This window comes from Suncus etruscus, chromosome 6, assembly GCF_024139225.1.
Source record: "Suncus etruscus isolate mSunEtr1 chromosome 6, mSunEtr1.pri.cur, whole genome shotgun sequence".
Classification (NCBI taxonomy): Eukaryota; Metazoa; Chordata; class Mammalia; order Eulipotyphla; family Soricidae; genus Suncus; species Suncus etruscus.
Genome location: NC_064853.1, coordinates 99100234 through 99123145, shown reverse-complemented (window position 1 = coordinate 99123145; position 22912 = coordinate 99100234). Strand labels below are relative to the sequence as shown.

The 22912-nt window shown below is 44.5% G+C and overlaps 1 protein-coding gene across 1 annotated transcript in view; it reads right to left on the bottom strand.

The window, feature by feature from the left end:
• Window positions 1–6636: 6636 nt before the first annotated feature.
• The window catches only part of DZIP1L (DAZ interacting zinc finger protein 1 like), a 56235-nt gene continuing 39959 nt past the window's right edge, over window positions 6637–22912 (bottom strand). Inside the window, exons 7-19 of the mRNA XM_049775611.1 lie at window positions 22379–22519; window positions 20342–20372; window positions 19368–19421; window positions 14801–14931; window positions 13291–13477; window positions 12928–13054; window positions 11793–11883; window positions 10873–10963; window positions 10424–10669; window positions 10178–10373; window positions 9818–9987; window positions 8420–8555; window positions 6637–7184 (exon numbers count right to left, since the gene is read on the bottom strand). Coding sequence (XP_049631568.1) covers window positions 7025–7184; window positions 8420–8555; window positions 9818–9987; window positions 10178–10373; window positions 10424–10669; window positions 10873–10963; window positions 11793–11883; window positions 12928–13054; window positions 13291–13477; window positions 14801–14931; window positions 19368–19421; window positions 20342–20372; window positions 22379–22519 — 1761 coding nt within the window. The 3' untranslated portion in view covers window positions 6637–7024. The remainder of the gene's footprint in view (window positions 7185–8419; window positions 8556–9817; window positions 9988–10177; window positions 10374–10423; window positions 10670–10872; window positions 10964–11792; window positions 11884–12927; window positions 13055–13290; window positions 13478–14800; window positions 14932–19367; window positions 19422–20341; window positions 20373–22378; window positions 22520–22912) is intronic.

The following is a 22912-nucleotide window of genomic DNA, read 5'->3' as shown; positions in this document are numbered from 1 at the left end:
ATGTGGGAGACATGCTGGGAACAAGAGTGGAGGGAGGATAACATTGGTGGTGGGAATGCCCTTCATTCATTGGCACTATGTATCATAAATAATTCTATGTAAATGAACTTCAGTCACAATTAAAAAAAAAAAGAAAAAAGAAAAGAAAAACTGACCTTTGTAAAATAGGTTGGAATGCTTATAATTTATAAAGCTGGAGCCGGAGCAGTGGCACAGGCAGTAGGGCATTTGCTTTGCACACACTAACCTAGGACAGACCACGGTTCAATTCCCCTATATCCCATATGGTCCCCCAAGCCAGGGGCTATTTCTGAGTGCCTAGCCAGGGGTAATCTCTAAGTATCACCAAATTTGGCCCAAAAACAAACGAAAAAAAGCATTAGAACATTATTATAGACATATAAAGAGAAGTTGCTTGGACAACTGCTCAGTCTAGCTGTATTTGTTGCTGAAGGTCTCTTGGAAGTAAAGAAGAGAACACGTTTTGTTTCTCCTCTTCTGCTCAGTTGCTTCTCTTTTCTTCACCATATTCTGGAGCTAATGGTGTTCAGAACAACTACAAATTAGACAATAGTTCTCAGATTTAATCTTGGCTCTGTGCTTAGGAGACCATATGTGATGGCAGGGGTCAAACCATAATTAGCTACATGCAAAGCAAGTGCTTAACTCCTATAACTAACTATCTCTCTAGTCCCATGATCATATTTTTACCTCTAACTTTAAATGTTCAGATAATAGAAAAAATGAGGAATTTATTAATAAGCTGCCATGAGGGGACTGGAAAGATAGTACAATGGGTAGAGTGTTTGCTTTACATGAAGTTGACCTAGGTTCCAACTCATATGGTTCCTCAAACCCAGCAGGGTTCCATAAATGGGGACTGAGGGCTTATGTACATATACTGTTGGCAACCATGCATACTTGAAATTTATATGACATTAAAGTGCAATTTGAATTTAATAATAATTAAATGTTTTCAAATGAATAGTTATGTACTGAGAATTATTGAGATTGACAAGAAGACTGAAGTCATCGTACATTCTATTTTTAATACAGGTTTCAGTTTTCCACAACAAAAAAAAGATTAACAATAAGATAACTATACCAGCTTGGGGAAGGGAGGGAATACACTGTAAGACTTTAACTCAATCATAACTAATTTTATCTGTGAAAAAAAATTGTATTATAAACAACCATGTAACCATGTTTTTAAAAAAAAAAGGAAAGGAAAAATTTGATGCCACAATTTGTAAAAAATAATAATAATAATAATAATAAGATAAAATAATAAAAATAATAATAAATAGTAGAAATAATCACCACACTTGAAAATGTTCCAATATTTAAAGATGAACAATACCTCCTGGAGGCCTGATGAGCCCTGCAAATATTTGACTAAATTGAATCAAAATTTTCCAGAGAGCTTTGGGCAAAATGCAGCAAACACACCACAGAACTTGGTTAGGACCCTGGCTCGAGGGCCTGCTCACAGATCAGACCAAGTGGTTCCACATACAGGTGATAAGACTCCAAGAAAGGTCCTTTTTTTTTCTTTTCATAAAATGTTTTGTTTGGGGAGAAATCAGCCTCTTTCCATAGAGACAGAATCAGAAGGCATTCCACCAGCAGTTCCTTTCTCTCAATGCATCCCTGCCAACTCTTGTTTCCAGTCTTTTTATTTTAATCATTCCCACTGGCCGGAAATGATATCTCATTGTTATTTTGATTTGTGTTTCCCCAGTAATCAGTGGTGCTGAGTACTTTTTTATACGCCTCCTTTGTGGAAGTGTTTGTTCAACTCCTCTTCCCATTTTATATGGAGTTGTTGGTTTTGTTGTCAATTTCTATGTGTGTTTACATATATTTTATATTAATAATTTATCCAAGCAAGTTTCTTTTTTGTTTTGTTTTTGTTTTTGGGCCACACCCGGTGGTGCTCAGGAGTTACTCCTGGCTGTCTGCTCAGAAATAGCTCCTGGCAGGCACGGGGGACCATATGGGACACCAGGATTCGAACCAACAAGCAAGTTTCTTAACAGGTCTATGTCTCAGTTTCCACATGTGAAATGGCTGTAAGGTGGCACCACCTAGAAGGGCTGCAGTAAGGTCAAGTCAGTGACTATTCATCAGGAAATTCAACCCATTCTCAGATTTGATTAGTGCTGACTTTTATCAATCCAATGGCCCAGCTATCTAACCTTTAAATATTTACTCTAAGGAAGCCTTAATTAAGTGCACAAAGATGTATATACACATTTGTTTATCATTCTATGATTTATCAAAGGCCCAAAACATAAATGCCTGTTTAAATAAATTTTTGTAATCGTTTTCTTGCAATATTATGTGGCTATTAAAAATAATTATGTTGATAAATAGGTGTTGATGTAAAGGCATTCATAATTACTTTCAAGATGGAAAAGTAACTTAAAGTAGAATAAATATAGTTGAAACCTAGGAAAGAGACATATGTATGTTTTTTAATCAGAGCATGTGTATCTACATGTTAATAGTATTTGATGCTGAATGTGAGAGTGATTCAAATTTATTTTCTTTTTTTGATTATCTGCATTTTCTAATTTTCTATATCAATCTTATTGTTTGCATAATTTTAAAATAATTTATTATGCCCCAGATAGTGGTGGTTAATTTTATATGTCAACTTGACTGCATTAGGAGGTACCGTGATTGTTAGTATACATTAGTCTAAGTGTATCTGTGAGGGTATCTCTGGAAGAGATTAGCTTTGAATCTGTAGATTGAGAATTGAAGATCCTCCCTTACCACAGGGGCAAGCAGTTTCCAACTTGTTAAGAGAAACTTATTCAAGCATATTATTCAACTTATTCAAGCATAGGGAAGACTGATTGGTTTACCTTCAAGTCCAATAATAACACCAGAGACAATCCAGGTTTTCTAGCTTGCAGAGACCAGAACAAGAGCATCTCAAAACTGCAAGGCTAGGGGTCTGGGTGATAGTAGTAGGTAGGGCATTTGCCTTGTACACAGCTGACCTGGCTTCAACCCTGGCGTCCCCTATGGCAGTGGTCGGCAACCTTTTTTTTTTTCAAATCTTGCCAAATCTTGCCAAAACCACGATTAAAATTTATTTTGAGAGCCACACAGGGCGCGCACTGACAGAGGCTAGGAGCAGAGTCCTGACTCCTGGAGTGGCCGCCCAGCACACAGAAGAGTCAAATGAAAAGTGTAAAGAGCCACTTGTGGCTCGAGAGCCGCAGGTTGCCGACCACTGCCCTATGGTCCCTAGCACTGCCAGAAGGAATTCTTAAAAACAGAGCCAGAAGTAACTCCTGAGCATCACCTAGTGTGGCCCCAAAACAAAACAAAACAAAACTTTCAAGGCTAAATTCTCTTATGAATAGATGATGGATAGGCAGAAAGATAGACATGTACAGATTATATAAATTGTAAGTTATAGATAAATATAGATGATAATAAAGATACATCAATAAAGAAATAGAGAGATCCTATTATTTCTACTTGTCTGGAGAACCCTGACAAACATAAAAATGTTCCCATGTTCTTACAAATCTTGTCTAAAAATATTTAATGTATTTGAAAGTAGGAAGCCACAACATAGGAATGCAAAAGTCAAATGTCATTCCAAGTCTCCATACTAGATACTAAAGCACATTTGGAAATATGAGACTTAATGAATATTCAAAAGCAGTAACTGTCATTGGTAATGTAGTCGAATAATGAGGCACACGTGCATCTACCCTCTTATTCATTTTCAGTTTTCATGGCTTCAGTTACTCATGGTCAAATGCATCTAAAAATATTGTAAAGATAACATGAAGAAAAAGTAACTTTTATTTGCTTGACTTTTCACATAACTATTATATTTTTTACAGTATAGTTTTGACTGTTCTGTTTCATTATTTGTTTTTGCTAAACTCTTATTGTGCCTAGTTTATAAATAAATATTTAGCTTAAGAAAACATAAGTAGGGGAAATGTAGCCTCTCTAAGATTCAGTACTATTCTTAGCTTTCAGCTAGCCCCTGGGGAAGTCTTAGAAGAATCCTCTGTGGATAAAGAGAGATTGCTGTATTTTACTTAGGTTCCCACTGAAAAGCAGAGCCTGAGGCAAGTATTTGATGGATTTATTTTAGAGGTGCTCCCATAATGCAGAAGCAAGAAAGAGGAAAGATAGTACAGGAGTGAGAAAGACCATTAAAAGCTCAGTGATGAGTAATCACTGCTGGGGGCAAGTGGGATCTACTTCATCTGTGAGTCTCAAATTAAAGCTGGATATGAAACTTCCAGAGCACAAAATTAGCAATAACTCCTCAACAGACATCCCCCACCTGAGGTAAGCTGCCCTGGCTTCTAGGCTGCCTTGAGTGGAGACTGGCTGCTCCCAAGCATAAAGACCAGCCTAAATCTGGGAGCAAGCTTGAGTGTAGGATGAGAAGTTGAACCAGAACTGTGCTCAGAGCCAGAAGAAAGGAGGCTGTGGTGGGGAAAGGGAAGCAGGAGGCACATGGGGGGGGTCCCTGACAATTAGTTTCTTGGGGAGTACCAGAGAAATTGCCAGCTTACCAAGGCTAAAATAGTCCAAAGGCATGTAAGCAGGCCCTCATTTAGAGATGCAGAAACTGAAGCACCACAAAGAAAAGAGTGGCCTCTCTCAGGAGGAGTTTCAGAGAAACAGAAGGGAGGAGCCAGCACAGAGAGGGCTCTTGCCTTGCACATGGCCAACCAGATTGAATCCCCAGAATCCAATATGGTCTACCAAGTAATGTCAGGAGTGATTGCTGATTGTAGAGCCAGGAGTATCTCTGAGCATCACTAGGTGTAATCCCAAAACCAAGAGAGAGAAACAGAAGGTTGTGATAAGAATATGAGAAGATCGGGGCCGGAGCGGTGGTGCAAGTGGTAGGGCATGCTAACCTAAGACTGACCACAGTTTGATCCCCCATCAAATATGGTCCCCCAAGCCAGGAGCAATTTCTGAGCACATAGCCAGGAATAATCCCTAAGCATGACTGGGTGTGCCCCCCCCCCAAAAAAAAAGATCAAATATGAGAAGACTGCCAAATTTTCAAAGCTCTTCCCCTTGCAACAATGCCTGGCAATATATTTGTATCTGCATAAAAAGCCCAGGCAAAGGCAGTTTGAAAAAATTCTATAAAGCCACTTTATAAGCAGCATGCATTACCCATTCTGGAGGTGAGCCTGAGATGTACAATTTCTTTCTTAGAAACTGTTGTACCTTTGGCACTCTCTGTCCTCTGGAGAAGCCTGCAATGCATATCATCTTCACTGTCACTATTATTTCGTAAGAATGATAGAAACTGACATCCAAACTAGAGGTTTAGGGGGTACATCAGCCTCTCTTAGACTTTCCTTGCTCACCTCAGAGGACAGGGAAATATGATTTGCTGTAAGATTTCTTAGTTGGAGGGTGAACACCCATCACCACCCCACTCTTACTCCCTCCCCACAGCCACTGGACCACACATTGTCTATTATCCAAGTTTAGGCTTATAACCACACACACACACACACACACACACACACACACACACACACACACTGATTTCCATCTAAAGCTTTGAGCTATGCTCTGGCTTCTTGCTATGATGCTCCCCAGCCTTCCTTGCCCCTAGACCTTCTAGAGTCTCAGAAATGCCTTTCATCTTGTTTTCTCAAGAACCTCAGGACCTCACCTGAGTGTCAGAAATACCCAACGTCAATAAAGGCCAGGATGGAAGGATTGATAGAAGAAGAGGGACCTGGGCCATAGGCAAGTGGCTTGTCAGACATTAGGACCACAACTATGGGCTCTGCTTGTAGACCTCCATGCTCATTCTGCCCTGAGTGAGGAGGTTTGCCATTTGATCCCCCTTCACGTGCTTTCTGTGTCCATCTATAAAGAATGAATCTGGCTGAGCTTCACTTCTGCTTGCAGACACAGATCACTACATGGCCACCTAGTCTGTGACTAAGAGCTGGTTGCAGTATACTCATGCTCTCAAGAGCAGTTCCTGCTTTCTCCTTTCTGGAGACCCCAGTCTGCTCTCTCCTGCCTCCCTTATTTCCCCATAACAGTGATCATTCTTGTGTGGGCCTCTGAGGCCTTTCCCTGTTCAGTCACATTCCACCTCATATGTGAGACTCTAACAAATCCAATGTTGGCAATTGGATTCCAAAGACCTGAACTGACGGAATTGAGATTCAGTTCTGAGATATGTGCTTACATACACACACATACACACACACAAGCACTCATACAAACACACCAGTCCCCAAAGACAAAAAAAAACAACTTAACACCAGAGTTATAAACAATGCACTATATTTAAACATTCACATATAACAAATTAATCCTTTTCATATTTTTTAAAAATAATAAAGTTTATGTATCATCATAATTTGGAAAATATATCAAAAACTACATATTGTGGTCACTTGGAGATATGAAGCCACAACTATAAGCCTTCTTTCTCCCTCAAGCAGGGCCTGCTACACTTCACAACTCAAGGAAGCTCTCCACACTCCCCCAGCTGCCTTCTGGGCTTCTTTGTCACCATAATCTATGTCACTCCACTTGTGACACGTGTCACTCCTCACATCCTGCCCTGACTGCCCACTGTTGCTAGGCGACCCAGAGCAACACTCAGTAAAAGACTTTGGATAATATTGAGTGGCTAAGGCATATGTCTCTAAATGCCTCCAAAAGTGACCTCTCCATGGAATGTCCCCATATATGAAATAGGAAGAGACCAAATGGCAATAACTGATTTGCAGTGAATATAGAGTTGGAGGAAGGAGAATGCTTGGATGTCCTGTTTTAACCCTTTCTAAGCCATGGGACCTATGGCTCCCTGACCCTGTAATCAGAACCCATTACAGAGCCCTTAGCAGGGGAGAAATAGTATTCACCATCACACTGCTTCTCTCCTTCTGTTGGTTCCTGAGACAAGAAGCCTGACATCCTCTCCTGCAGTGTGAGTCCTGAGCTAACCCTAAACAGCTATGAATGAGGCCGTGGGGCACAATCACCAGCCAGGAACTCGGGGTTGACTGATATTCCAAGCAGTAGGACCAAACTTCTCTGGAAACTTGGAGCGAGTCAAGGGCTTTGGTTTCTCTCTGTGGTCCTGTGTGAGCTCTTCCAAGGAGGAAATATCCAAGTCACTCTCATCGTCAGACAGCTGCAGGGAAGGAAGAAGAAGAAAATGCATGACACGGGATTGGGAGGATTGGGAAAGTCAGGCAGCCATGCTTGGACAAAGTGCTTGGGGACAAAATAGGTTTGGAGAAACAGTAGGGGGACCCCATCGCTGCAGAGATCTGGGGTCAGTGATTTCAAACACTCTTGCAATGCCACCAGCTAAAGCCAGACAAGTTCCTCAGACAGAGCAGGCTGTTCCTGTGTCACTCCCATGTTATATTCTGCTCTACCCTGATGGAGCAGGAAGCCCAGAGCTTCCAGTTCTCTATATTCCTGAATTGAATGCACCAAGGGTCATTGTGCCAGTCCCCATCTCTGAATGTTTTTCGCAGGCCTACAAACACTATGGCTCAAGCAATATGGAAGGCTTCAGAATCCCAGGAAACTTCCAAGAACAGAAACACGCTTCATCAGCTGAGAGCTCAGACAATGCCCAGACCCCATCAGCCCTCCAGAGCTCTCTTCTCCTGCTGGCCTGAGGCCCAGGCCACCTGGGTTTTGATGCAGACACAACAATTTTTATTGTATTCTCTTTTAGACGATAAAGTCAGACAGAAATTGCTCAGCTACAGAACTGAAGCATACTCTGAGCAATGCCATGCCTTTGGCATACCATGCTATTGGTACCCACTTACACATGAGTTGTATAATAAACCACACAATATATAATAAAAGCAGGAAGGCAGAGAAAACTATTAAAAACCAAAGTATGTCTTCCTGATTTTTTTTTTTTGGTTTTTGGGCCACACCCAGTGGTGCTCAGGGGTTACTCCTGGCTGTCTGCTCAGAAATAGCTCCTGGCAGGCACGGGGGACCCTATGGGACACCAGAATTCGAACCAACCACCTTTGGTCCTGGATCGGCTGCTTGCAAGGCAAACACCGCTGTGCTATCTCTCCGGGCCCGTCTTCCTGATTTTTAAGGGAAAAACAAGTACAGGATGTGCAGAAAAAGTGAGAAGAAAATGAGGAGAGAGCTCTCAATTTTTCTTCCTAAGAAAATAACAGGAATGTGGGTTTAGAGAATGGGAACAGGAGGAGGCTCTCTGAGCTCTAAATATAATGGTTTGAGACTAGGCCTCTGAGACATAGGTGGTGGAGAGGAAGCTCTAGATTGCTCAGAAAAAATGCATCTAAGCAGCCATGGTCTGTTGGGTAAAATGGAGTCCTGGGGTACTCTGTGGGCAGAGGCAACCCCCCAGCTCCTTGCACCTATATGAGTCTTTCTCCCTGGAGCAGCAGCTTTCTGTGGCCCTGCCTTGGGCAGTAAGAACAGACTGACCCCTCCAGCAGGCTTCTTCACAGGAGTTTCCAGATGCTTCTCCAGGTTTTTGACCATTGACTTCACCAGTGTTCCTGGAATAAAGAATATGTGTCAGTGACAAGTGTCCAGAAAATGTGGGTGAGGTGTTTTCCAGACTCCTGTGTGGACAAGAAGTGTGTGAAGAAGGGTTGGGAGAATAGGAAAAGCACCACAAAGAGGAATAGCGAGGGAAACCTGAGGAGGCCCAGATACCTCACACAATGAGAACGGTCTGTCCAGATGCCCAAGAACAACAGACACGGTGGAATGAAAAGGAAAAGGAAACTTCCCCACTGTAAGTGGGACTGTCATTGGTTCAACCACTACTGGAAACTCTAATGGAGATTTCTCAAAGAATGAAAACAACTCACATTTAACACAGCAGCTCCACTCCTAAGTATCTACAAGCAAGAACACAAAAACTAATTGGAAAAGAAGCACGCATTCCTATGTTCTTTGTTTTATGTTCTTTTTTTGTTTGTTTTAATAGCCAGGATCTGTAAATAGCTCATGTCACACACAGCAAATCCATGAATAAAGATGAGGCATACATACATATGTATACATATGTGTGCATATATATGTACATAGATATGTACAGTGGAATTGTATGCAATTATAAGAAAAGATCAAGCCCTGCTTTGTACTATAAGATGGGTGAAACTGGAGTGGGTCATGCTTCAGTGCTTCTCAAATAGTGGGGCTCGCCCCTCTCGGCAAACACTGTCATAACAAGCTAAGCTTTATGTTTATGTCTCTGCATGTCTCTGGAGCTGAGAGTCACTGTGTCCTGCTTCAAACCACACTTCGAAAAGTGATGCATTGCAAAACGTGCTCATTGTAGCCATTCATCCAGACATCACCTCTGATTTAAAAATCAGCTCAAATTATTTTATATATTTTTGTTTTGCAGGTTAAAGCTTTTAAATAAAGATACTATTTACAAAAAAAGATACTATTTACAGTCATGAGGGGAGGGGGCACGAAAATTGTTTTTTTTTTCTCTAGGGGGGCATTCCAGAAAATAATTGAGAAGTACTGTGCTAAGTGAAATAGCTCAGGAGAAAGACTAGATGATGTCACCCATAGGCTGCACATAAAGAAACAAGCAGGACCAAATAGATAGCAAGGCAAAGAGCTTGCTTGCCTTGCGTGCAGCTGACCAAAGTCGGATACCCAAAACCACATAAGATCTCCTTAGCACTGCCAACAGTGCCAGTACCCTGAACAGAAGAAGCAGGAGTCAGCCCTGTGAGTAGCAAGCAGGTGTGCCACCTGTCATCCCCTGCAAAGCCTCCTCAGCCTGGTCACTCACCTGAAGAGATTGCGCCTGAGCCAGGGCCCAGGCCCTCTGAAGAGTCGGTGTCAGACCAGTCCCAGTCCTCCTCCGGCCTGAGCCCCATCCTGGAGGGGCCCCTTGGGGGTTGGGGGGGCACAAGCCGCTCTCGCTCTTCGGAGTCCTCTTCAGAGCTGAAAGGGGGGGTGCTGCCCCAGGAGAAGCAAGAGAGTGCAGGTCAGAGTGACCCACCTGAAGCAGAAGGGGCGGAGGGGTGGCGAGTGTCCCTACACCCCTGACAGCAGAAGCTAAGGTTCCTTGAGCCACCACCCATCAAGGCACCAGCACTGCTGCCTTCGGGGCCAGGCGAGCTCAGGGAGGGTGAGAGCCAGAACTAACCTCAGGCCGAACCCTGGAACGGCGGGGGCGCTGGGGGGCCCCGTTTTGCGGGTTGGGCCAGGGGTGGGCGCCGGGGCCTGGCCAGTGCGGATGCCGCCGCGGCTTGGAGGGTCGATCCTAGGGGGCTCCGCGGGCCGGGACCTCGGCACCACAGGCGGGGCCTCCCGGGCCACCGGGAAGATCTGCGGGCTCCTGCCTGGAAGCAGATGGGGAGGGTTCAGGCCCCGGGCCGGGGGTAGACCGGACTCCTGAGAGCACGGAGGACCGAGCCCCAGGTGGGTCTCCCGGGTTCCTCCAAGTTCAAGGCCGTCCCCTGCTGGCCCGGCTCCTCCGACCTGGATCCCCCCGGCAGGAAGGCGCTTTGGCCACCAGAGGACGCCGCGGGACCGACGGGCCCGGGAGAGGCGCCGATTCCGTGGGGGCATGATGCCAAGTCAAGCCCGTCAATGGCAGAAGCGGATCCCACAGCTTCGCCCCTACCAAGAGCGGGCACTGGGGAGCAAGAAGAGACATGGGCATAGGTGGGCTGCCAGGACACAGGGACGTGGCCTGAGCGAGTTGGGCGGGGAGACCAGGTCGAGGGGCGAGACAAGCTCAGGCGCATCTGACCACAGTGGACCTGGGGGACCTATCGCTCCACCCAGTAGCTCTAGGTCCAGAGCCAGCTCAGAAAACAAGTGACGGAGTGACTGGACCTCGCAGAGGGATCCCGGGCTGGGTCAAGAGCACAGAACTGGCGTGTTCTCTGCTGGCCCTCCTCACATCCGTCATGAACAGAAGCTGCCACTAAACACAACAGATCCCCAGTCATCGACCACTTTCACCCTATTCTCAACCATCTGTCCCGTGACTTAGTTAACATTTTGTTAACTAAAAGACTGGAACTACCCACTTGCTACTTGTCCGATGCACTTACTGAATTGCTGTTTTGAACATTTTCCTCTCTTCTTTTCATTTGTTAAGAGTTGTATGGACTTAACATTGACTTCCAGTAGTGTTCAGTCTTTACCCCCTTTTTCTTTCCTGTATGGCCACCCCCATCCTACCATTTCCCTCCTAGTCCCATGTCATCCCCTCCATCCCACTTTTTCATCCAATTTTCACCTGTGGCCTTAGTAATATTCTGAGGGTCCACATGGTGCTACATCTTGTGGCTTAAATCTCAGAAGCACAGTTTCATACTTTGCTAAATTTCACCATACCCCCTTCCAAAGTTCTGTCCATAAATAATATTGCCTAAGGGATGTAAAGAAAAATTAAGATTGAATTTAAAAAGTATGAGTTCATGCAAAAATCGATTCATCTTACATATCATCCCCAGAGGCATGTGGATTTGGGCACAAAAATCCCTTGGCAGAAAAAGTACAGGTTGGGACCCACATCCCACAACTGTCACCATGTCAGCTCATCAGCCAACCCCATGGATTCGCACAATTCTCAAGAGATGCAAGCAAGCCAAGCTGCAAAAATTCATGGGTGCTCCAATGTCTAGGCTAAAACTCTAGGGCACTCTCAGAGAGGGGTGGGTCAAGACTACCCTTTCCACAGGGACCCAGCAGCTGCACCTACATCCCACAGTTGCCACCACACAAATGGCCCAACTTCACTGCTTTACCTCTAATCTCTGCAGAGACATATCTGCTGTTTTGTGGGCTGAACGAACACTTTGGGGGTCTATGAAAACCCGTTGCCCAGATACACAGATCCTAGAATTCACAGAGTGCACAGCCGCACAAAACCTCTAAATTCCTCAACACTAACACCCCAAATTATATGAAAATAGAAAGCATAGAAGCCACCTAGGCTCAACAAATAACAACTCAGAATGCTCACCTAACAGCAAACAGCTTAGTAAACCTTGAGACAATGATTTAATAATCCCATTGTGAGATATAAAATTTTCAAAAAATTTTCTGTGACGGAAGGTTTTTTGATAATTTTGTTACAATTTAGTTGCAATGAGCAATATATAATAAATTATTTTGTGCCTGCGAAGGGAGTAGGCATGGGTGTGAGTGGGGAACTGGGGCAATGGTGGAGGGAAGGTCACACTGGTGGTGAGGTTGGGGTTGGAATACTGAAGGTCAGAAACAGAAGTGTTGGGCCCGGAGAGATAGCACAGAGGTGTTTGCCTTGCAAGCAGCCGATCCAGGACCAAAGGTGGTTGGTTCGAATCTCGGTGTCTCATATGGTCCCCCGTGCCTGCCAGGAGCTATTTCTGAGCAGACAGCCAGGAGTAACCCCTGAGCACCGCCGGGTGTAACCCAAAAACCAAAAAAAAAAAAAAAAGAAAAGAAAAAAAAGAAACAGAAGTGTTATGAACAACTTTGTAAACTGTGATGTTTAAATAAAGTAATTTGGAAAAGTAAGCATTTTTTAAAAATTAATAAATATTTTTCAAATGGGAGGGGGGAATAAAAGCTCAAGTTTTTCTGTTTGCCAGAGAAGACAACGGGGGCCCTCCCCATGACCCTGTATCTCCATGACTGAGGAGCACACGAAGGAGCCGGGACCTCACCTTGCAAAGGTGATCCCAACCCACTGAAACTCCTCCTCCAAAACTTCCAATGATCCTTGCCCAGTAGGTCTTGAAATCTCTAAAAGGTGTGGGTGACTTTTCTATTCCTCCTTAAACATTGAACATGGAGGAAGGCAGGCCCTTGTGTACATGGCTCCATCTAGGAGGCCATCTAGTCTCCTGGATGCCCAGCATACCATATACCCCACTACTTTACAGTGCCTTTTCCCACCTCTTTATTCTACCCCCTCCTACAGCTGGTTTCGTGATGCTCCCAAGCCTGGGCCTATCTACCTGCACTGACCAGGGGCAGTGGGCCTCCAAACAGTGGGGTTGCTCTTTGCTGGAATCGAGCACAGCTGGAGGAGATGGAGCAAGTGGAAATAATAGTGCAAATGAAGTAACTATCAGGCTGCACATCTGAGCAACTGGAGGCCTCTCTAACCCAAGGCCCATTCACCCTGTTTCTCTAACAGCAGAGTTTTGGAGGCTGGAGAGTTTGGAGAGTTTATAGTGAGGATTGCAGGGCTCACACCCAAAGGAGTCAGAACCCTCCCAGAGCAATGCCAGGAGGCACTGTTACTGGACTGCTTACCAGGAGGTTCTTCATCTGGCTCATTGGCCCTGTCCGTCTGTCTCCCCTTCACTCTGTCAGTGGCTTCTTTGATGAGCTTTTTTCTCAGACTCAAAAATTCAGAAAACCTCCTGGCCTTCTGTTCCCGCTGGGTTCGCAGGATAGACTCCAGGTGTTTGAGAGTCTGAAGGGAGATTCCCTTTGCAGCCTAGAAAAGAGAAAGTTCACTTTGGAACAAGGGGGCACTGAGGGCTTCCTTCCTCTAGCCCTCTCACACCTGCTTGGAGAGGGGAGAATATGTCACAGCTAGAGGCTGAGGTGAGTGTCAGCCTAATGCTGCAATAGCTACTGTTTAAGTTGGGGACTCCCAGCAAAATCTTAGAGCAGAAGGTACAAAGGGGTCACTCACAATTGCAGGAACATCACAGCCTCAGACTTCTGGGAATAGCCTTGCTCCTATCCAGTTGCCTCCTATGATGGGAGACCCCGGTTGCTCCTTTGGGCACCCCAGTCTCTGCCATTAGGCCAGACACATTCTTGTCAGGACCCTTCCAAGTCCCTCTTTGATGTAACCTGGGCATTTGCCACCTACCTGGGGCTAAGTGAGGGCCTTGGGAGGTATCTGAATCCAGGATAGATATGGGAGGAGGGAGAATTGGGACATTGGTGATGGGAATGTTGCACTGGTGAAGGGGGGGTGCTCTTTACATGCCTGAAACCCAACTACAATCGGATTTGTAATCAAGGTGTTTAAATGAAGATATTAATTTAAAATTTTTTTCAACAAAGTCTGAATATAGAGCCAAAGTGAGAAGCTACAGATAGGGGCACACCCTACAGAAGTTCACCATGTCCTTATTCTTTGACTCTAACTCTCCACAGTAGCATTTTCAAGAATGACTCGCTCAGCTACTGGGTAACAAGGTATGTTTTTATTTAGGATTAGATTTCGTTAGTGAGTCAAAAATATTAAGCTGTTCAATACAAGCATAAAGGCTCAAAGCATTCAAATTCCAATTATACCTAGACCAGCCGACTTCACTCAGTACTTGGTTCACACTTATCTGACAGCTGAGTGGGTGTGGCTACACATGCCCAGGTGAGGTACATTCTATCCCAATTCTCTCAGCAAAATTGAGGGAGGGACATAGAAAAGTAGCCAGGAGCTGCAGTGATAGCACAGCAGATAGGACAATTGCAAGCAGCCGACATGGGTTTGATCCTTGTCATACCAAATAGTTTCACTCCCAACACACAGTCAGGAATGATTTTTGAGTGAAAAGTCAGGAGTAAACCCCTGAGCACCTCTAGGTGTGGCCCCCAACCTAAATAAATAGGAAATTTTTAAAAGAAAAGTAACCAATGACCAGTGATGTGAGATCGGATGCACCCTTGCAGTCATTGGAGGAGACCACCCAATACTGAGATGGAGGTCCCCACCAGGGGCTGGGTGGAAGGTATGCCCTGGAAGATAATGGGTGGTAATTCTCTAGAACTAGGCCAGGACATGGATCAAAGTGTTTGAACTTACTCTTTGGATTCCCATGCTCTCCAGCTTCTCTTCCAGGGTCTCCTCCAAGACTGGCCTGAACTGCTTCAGCAAGGTGGGGTTTTGCCTCAAAGCTGCCAGAATCTTCTGCTGTCCATCCCGGGAGTTCAGCTCTGCAGTACACATCACCAGGCATCAGCCTGGGCACTTTTGTTCTCCAGTCCTCAATCTGCTTTGCTCCAGGCCAGTGAACCCAGGGTCACTTGATCCTACCCAAGTAGCCAGGCCAGCTCAAAGTGGAATATTTCTGTTTCTGGACACTAGTTCCCTAGATCTCAAAACACACACACACACACACACACACACACACACAGCCAATCTGGGCATCAAGCTTTGAAACTGAGCTTTGAAACCCCTTGAATCCTGAAAGCAATGTCTGCCTGTGTTGCACTTGATCTCATACCTCCTGACTGCACAAAGATACACCTGATGCTCTGCACTGAGTAAATGGAAGATATATTGTGCAATGACTTGACTCACAGATGTTCCAAAATAATTGCCACAATACACCTAACATCTTTCATCTCATATTTCCCATGTAATGAAATCTCCCAAGATCTAAACTTAACTTTCAACTATGTCAAACAGGTGTGTTATCTAAATGTTATGTTATACATTACATCCAGTACTTATTTATCTTTCCTTTATTCCTCCCTTCCCTTTCAGTTGTGCTGATGACCTAAATTGCACATACTTCATTCCCATAGGCCAGAAAACACACGCTTTGTGAGGATCACAAAACCTAGTGCCACCAAAATTGTGTTCAGAAGATGGGCTGGTTCAGAAGCTTTATTACAGTTTTCATGCTTGCAATCTAGGTGCTTTACCATTGGGCCACATGGCTGGGCCTTTTCGTTGTCTTATAACTGGAAGTTTGTATGATTGAACCACATTCCTTCTTTAACCCCGTTCTCCACATCTAATACCCACAAATCAGATTCTTTTCCATGAATTGTTTTAAAGTTTTACATATATGTGATTTTTTTTTGTTTTTGACTAATTATTTCACTTAGCATAATATCCTCAAGGCCTGTCTATGTTATCGCTAATGGTGGACCACCTTGTTTCTTACAACTGAGTAATATTCCACGGTATACACAGAAACCACAACTCCTGGGGCCGGGCGGTGGCGCTGGAGGTAAGGTGCCTGCCTTGCCTGCGCTAGCCTAGGACGGACCGCGGTTCGATCCCCCGGTGCCCCATATGGTCCCCCAAGAAGCCAGGAGCAACTTCTGAGTGCATAGCCAGGAGTAACCCCTGAGCGTCACAGGGTGTGGCCCAAAAACCAAAAAAAAAAAAAAAAAAAAAAACACAACTCCTTTAGCCATCTATTCATCAAGGAGCTCTTGACAGTGCCCAGGCCTGGGCTTTTGTAAATAATGCATGGGCATGCAGATTTCACTTTAACTAAAGATTTCTATTTCCCTAGGATGAATTTTTAAAGGTGAGATCATGTGACAGTTCTCTTAAATGTTTTATGGGCTAGAGTGATAGTAAAGCGGTAGAATGTTTGACTTGCATGGGACTGACTCAGGTTCAATCCCCAGTATTCCATATGGTCTCCCAAGAATCATCACCATTAATTAATGAATAACCTCTGGTTATAACCAGGTGTGGCCAAAAACAATGACAACAAAAAGAATGTATAAGAGCCCTTCATCATGCTTTCCAGAGACTACACCAATTGACAGTATATCAACAGTGCTGGGGTTTCCCTTTTCTCCACATCCTCCTCAGGAGGAGTTGTCTCTAGTCCTTTTGAAGATTCCCACAAGTGTGAGGTGATACCTCATTGGGGTTTTCTTTTTTGCTCTTATTTTTGTTTGTTTGTTTATTGTTTTTTTAATGTTTTTATTTTTGTTTTGGACATACCTTGTTTTGCTCAGAACTCACTCCTGACTCTATGCTCTGGATCACAATCACTCAGACAGTGCTCATGGGACAATATGGGTTGCTGGGGATCTGGGATAATTGTGTCAGTCAAATATATGGCAAGTGCCCTTTCCACCTGCTGTATTTTTACTTCAATCTCTCATTGTGATTTTGATTTGCATTTTCCTAAAGATTGGATGGCCCCCTTTTCCTGTCACAGTATGGACATCACCCAGATACTCTCAGAAATGAAGATTCTTCCCACTCCAAACCAACTGAGTCAAAATTCTAGTAATAGTGTTGATAATTTGTTGGGGACTTTCTACAGAGAGATCAGGGAAAGTGGGGAGCAGTGAGTTGAGCTAATCCAAATGCTACTCAGGGATTACTCTGAATTACTCTGTGCTTGGGATCTCAGGGACTACTCCTGGCACTGTACTTAAGGTCTTAGGGACTACTCCTCGTGGTATTTTGAGGGCCATGAAGTGCCAAGGGTGAACCTGGGTCTTCCACACACAAAGCATGCAGTAAGAATGGGTTCTCTAGCTCTAGTAGTCTGTTTTAACAAGCCTTTCTGTCACCAAGCAACTATGCTGAAGAGAGCTTGCACTGGGCCGTGAGCTTCAACCTCAATTGCCTGGAAGCTTTGACCACAATTGATACACATTCCCTGCTATCTCTGCTTCCATACTGTACAGTGTCTGTTGCTGTTCCCGGCATGTCTTCTTAGAGAACCTTATTCTAAAAACTTATAGAACTGTTGTTCCAATTAAAGAGAGTCACTATTCCAGTGGTTCTCAAACTTGGCCAAGAGTTCAGAATAGCTATGAGGAAACCTGAAAAAAGCTGGTTTCTACTCCCCAGACCAGTTCTGTTCTGTGTGGGGAAGATGATATAAAGAAAGTGCAAGCCTGAGATTAGAATGATAGTACAGCGGGTAAAGGTTTTGTTTTGCACGTGATTCCTCCAGTTTCAATCCTCAGCATCTCATATGGTACCCTGAGTCTAATAGGAGTAATATCTGAGTGCAAAGCCAAGAGTAACCCCTGTGCACTGCCAGTTATGATCCAAGGATCAAAATTGAAAACTCTAGTTTTTAAATAGAATGTGCAAATCTGCATTTCTAATACTCCCAACTGATGCCTATGGAAACATCCCTGTAATAGGGGGTGCTCACAGTAGACTCCCTTCTTCTTCCCAATCTTCTGCTCCTCTCTACAACCCCATACTCCCTACTGGATGATTTGATTCCAGCACCTGAGAATTTTGTTTTAGAAAACAGATATTGTTCCCCAGTTTCCCATTACTCTAAGTTTTCTTACTACGTTCTAAATGTGCAGAGATGGAGGCTAGCAGAGAGCTGGTTAAGTCAATTTTCACTTGTTCATCTAATCACATCCCACAAAGCCCTTAAAAGATAAAGTAGTTCCACATAAAGGGACAAAAAAATTATTTTCCAAATAAATGTTCATAACCACAGAACAATATGCACAGTGTGTTTTCACTGTGACCAGGGAAAATGTGTATCACGTGTGTGCTGTGCTGACACCATCTCTTTGGAAAGATATTGAAGAAACCACCAGCTAGACTCCTTCTAGGTTGAACTGGATGGCCCAGCAAGAGGGACCCTCATGATTCACATTCTTTATTTCCTTTCTTTCCTAAAAAATGTGTAGAGTGATCTCAAAAGTTAAAAAATATATTAAAATAAAATTTTTATCAAATAAAAGGTGGGCCATAATGAACACTTCACTGACACAAAGACAACCCTTTCCTTGAATTATCTGTGGGGGTGCTCTGAAACAACCACATTTGGCTGAAGTAGACAATGGAGCCATTTCATTTTAATGTATCTTTTGCATCCCTGGACACATCTGTTGAGAGTTATGGATATTGCAGTGAGAGCTGAGTGGAGTGAATGGAACCACCAGGTGCCTGCACTAAGAGGGAGTCGTGGATTTCAGATGACCCTGGTAAGCATTCTGTTTACTCTGACCTCACATCAAACTGCAGAGGCCAATCCAGGATGATGATACAAGCAGTAGAACACATACCTTGTATGTTTGAAGCCCTGAGTTTGATCGTCCATACACTTTGGTCAGCATGCCAGGTATGGTTCACCCACGCCCCAATATTAAAACAGGACAAGTTGGGCCAGAGAAATAGTTCAGTGAGTCGATCTATATCTGATCCTCAGCATTGCCTATAGTTCCCCAACACACTACCAAGCACAGGACCATAAGCCCTGTGCATGGCTGAGCATGACCCTCATCCCCTCCCCCCCAAAAAAAGCAGGAAAGGTCATTTTTAAGCCAATGAAACCAGTCCTCCCTATTGTATCTCTGCCTCCAGGTGAGAGTGGGTGGGAATAGTGGGCAGGTACAAAGATCAGGCCCTGCATCAGGCCTCATTCCAAACCCTGACTCCAACACTACCAGCAATGTGACTCTGGGCAAGTCACCTATCATCTCTGAGCTTGGGGTTGCCCATCAGACTGAGCAGATGAGTGCTAGTGACTATGTGTAATATGCCTGACACCTAATAGGTGTTTAATATGTGTTTAAATATGTGTTTAAGCTTCCTGGTACCCTTTCTCTGGTTGTCCACCCACAATTCATCAAGGCAAGCCACACCGTGAAAGCACAGTTTTATGCATTAGAAGAAAACAAGACCCCACCTTCTTCAGAAGACTCTTCTTCCATGTCCACAGCCTTCGGACCCTCAGGAGTCTCTGGAAAGAGGAATACCAGTTAGAGGCTCCCATGCCCCCCACACACCCCAGCCCAATCTCTCAAGAAGTGGGGACACTATGTTAGCAAGTTCTGCTGAGGGTTCTCTCTGAGAGGTTTGAGGAGTTTTCACAAAGCAAGGTTTTGGGGACAGAGAAGAATCTCTCATGTCTGCTCTGTCCCCACTGATTGCACACACACAAACCCTTCAATCTCTGGTCTCCTGTCTAGGAAAGGAAGACAGACACTCAGCCACTGAAAGGCCCAGGGATAGTGAAAAGAGACATGACAGACAGCACATAGTGTTCCAAAATTAGGAATGACCTTCCCAACACTAAGAAGCTGAGGTTACAGGGGCAGAGGCCACCTGGCTGCACACCAAGCAGGGAAAGAAATATTGAGTCTCATATCAGGGGATGGGAAGGCTCATGAATTTGTAATAAATGGCAGAAAGGAGTCCTACAGACAGACCACAGGACAGTGGAGTAGGAAGGCACTTGGGGAAGACATAGGAACTCTGTTGGACAACTGTGACCTTTTGTCAACTGCCCCTGCATTCCAGTACATATGCACAAGATCATCAGACCCTCCCAAAATGCATCTACACAGGCAATATTCACAGATCTGGAGGCATCTTACAAGATCGTAGCACCTATGAGGCCCACCCCACAGGTCTGCTGAGTCAAAGAGCTCAACCATGCCATCACTTCATCTTCAGCTTCCACCCATCTCCTCCACCTAAAATAATTAACTCCTCACAGCTGCATGGAAGACCATCAAGGCCAACACCAGACTGGGATCATCTTTCACAGAGATCCTGACCCCACATGAGTGGGTGCTACCCCATCCCATTCTGTAATCTGTCTGGGTTGATAGGAGATCAGGAGAGAGAAGGACGCACAGCAGCACTGGGCAGACTTACCCTCTGCCTTCTTTCGGGTCAGAGTCTGGATCTGCAAAAATGGGAAGGGAGCAGATAGAGCATCAGGAACTCTGCTCTAAGCAAAGGCTTACTAAGTACCATGAAGAGGGAGTAGTTGGTTTCCATACTGGCTGCCCACTGGGAACTGGAAATAGAACATCCCACAAGCCCCCAGCACTCAGTGCACCAAGGCTGAATCAGAATCAGGCTCTATTCCCTGTAGCTGGGAGGCAAGAGCATCTCCTCCAGAGTGAGCCTGAGTTAAAGGGCAAGAGCCCCCCAGAAGCAAAGTAGTTTAGAACTGAGGACAACAAATGGGAAAAGGCCAGGGTAGGGTGCCTTCCTGGGGTAGGCATTCATGGGCATCTGCATCCCTTCCCAGAATAAGCCTCTTCTCCACACAGTTGTGGTGGAAGTGACTCCTGACCTCATATTACCCTATGTAACCCCATCAGCACAGTCAGGGCTGAGCACCCATGTTTGGGCAAAGAATCTGGACAGGAAATGTGAGACATCAAGAGTTACTGACAACCTACTGATTTGAGTTTTCTTTATCTGCTTGCTTGTTTGTTTAGCAATACATAAAGACAATAGAATAGAGGTTTGTCTTTAGTCAAGCAAAGTCAAGTCTGACCACCTCATGTTGACTTCCACATCATTCCAGGCTCAGCTTCTTTCTTACCTTGAGCCAGTGAGATGTTGTCTGCATCCTTATGATGCAATCCTCTGCGTTAACTAGTTTCTAATTATCTAATGATGTCCATTTATTTTCATTCTTTATTTTTCCAGTCTATTTTAGAGGCTCTAAGACAAATTTATCTTTAAATCTTTCTTGCAGCTAGAGTGGCCCATATGGTAAAGCTTTGATCAAATATAAACTTTATATTTTATATAAAGGAGGGGGGATTTTAAGCAATTTCTCTTATTAAATATAGTTGTGATGGTTGTACCAATGGCAGTTATCTTACAAAGTTGCATACAAGCCTGAGCATAAGTGTCAACACTAAAGATAGTAAAAGGGAAAAGTCTGGGACCAGCATGTTTTGCAGTAGTAGAACACATTTGGCTTATGTGTGAGGTCCTAGATTTAATTCCCAGTACACACAAACATGCATGCACGCATGCATGCACATATGTAGACACATCTAAACTTTCAGTGACATTATTTTTCTGCTCAGTAAGGCCATCTGTCACCTCTTGATGTGACCATAAAAATAATCCCCCATTACCTTACTTTGTTGTGTTAAGCCAGCGGGTTCCTGGAAGAGACAATTTGAGATAGGTCTGGGTGATGTAAGGAGATACCTGCAGAGCAGGGAAGTTCTAAATGGGATGAAGTCAGAAAGGAGTATGTCTGGATAAAGCATGGCTAAGAAAAAAGACTGCCCCACACACTAGAAAGGGTTTTAGGAATAGGCAGAGGAGCCAGGTGCCAGTCCAGTAAAGCTATAATGAGGTGACAGCAAGACCTGCGGTCTTAAGAAGATTCAGTGAGGGCAAAGGAAACCCTTTTCTGCAGAAGGGGTGGCTGAACTCAGGCTAAGCGAAAGATCATAGGCAATAGGGTGAGGATCACAGGGACAGGTTTCAGGACAGGGGTACCTGGGGAGAAAGAACCTTTCCTCACATGTACTTATGTGATTGAAAGGGGTAGTGTAAACTTGATGTGTGAGTACCCCTACAGGTAAGGTGCACCACATCATCTCCTGTGTCCCATGTGGCATTGAGGGAGCCACATGATCCCACCAGCCTGTCTGTCAGATGAAGATGAGGAGTCAACTTTACCAGAAGTGCAGTCACATCATTTAAGCCCAGTCACCAAGGAAGCAGGTGATCCCACTTGTAGTATCTGAGGACCACTGATCTGTCCTCAGCTGATGGGAGGCAGCAAAAGCACTTCTCACTTTTGTGCCCCTCACTCTTGATGATTCTTCTCTTTCTCAAGAAGCCCCATGAAAGAGGCCAATGCCATGATTCCAGAGGAATATCATGAAGACCAGACCTCACCCTGACCCAATAGGGAGTGGGAAAACCTACCATCTGCTCCTGGGAAGCAATGAGCCTAGCCTGCTCCTGCAGCCTACTTCGCAGTATGTCAATCTGGAGCTGGGCTTGGGCAGTGGCAATCCTCTGATCCTGAGACAGTGAGGCCTGTAGCCTCTCATTCTCCTCCTGCAGCTGGGAGTATAGATGAGGTAATCAGTCAATTCGATGCCTACAGACACCATGAGTGCCCAATGTCAGTAGGATCTATGGCTTCAGGCAAATGTGGCCAGGTTTTCCCGGAAGTAAGGTATAGATAGTTTGACTCAATGGAAAGGGAGCTTTCTATAAAGGAAGGGTGTCTCCAGATTGGGAATGCCTGAGAACATGGTGGCTGAGAAGAATAATATGTGAGTGCTTGAGAAGCAATAATAATGTAATACAGGAGGCTAGAGGAATAGTATAGTGGGAAGGGCATTTACATGTGGCTGACCCAGGTTCAGTTCCCAGCTTCCCATGTGGTCCCCCAAGCACCACCAGGAGTAATTCTTGAATGTAGAGCCAAGACTAACTCCTAAATGTAGTAAC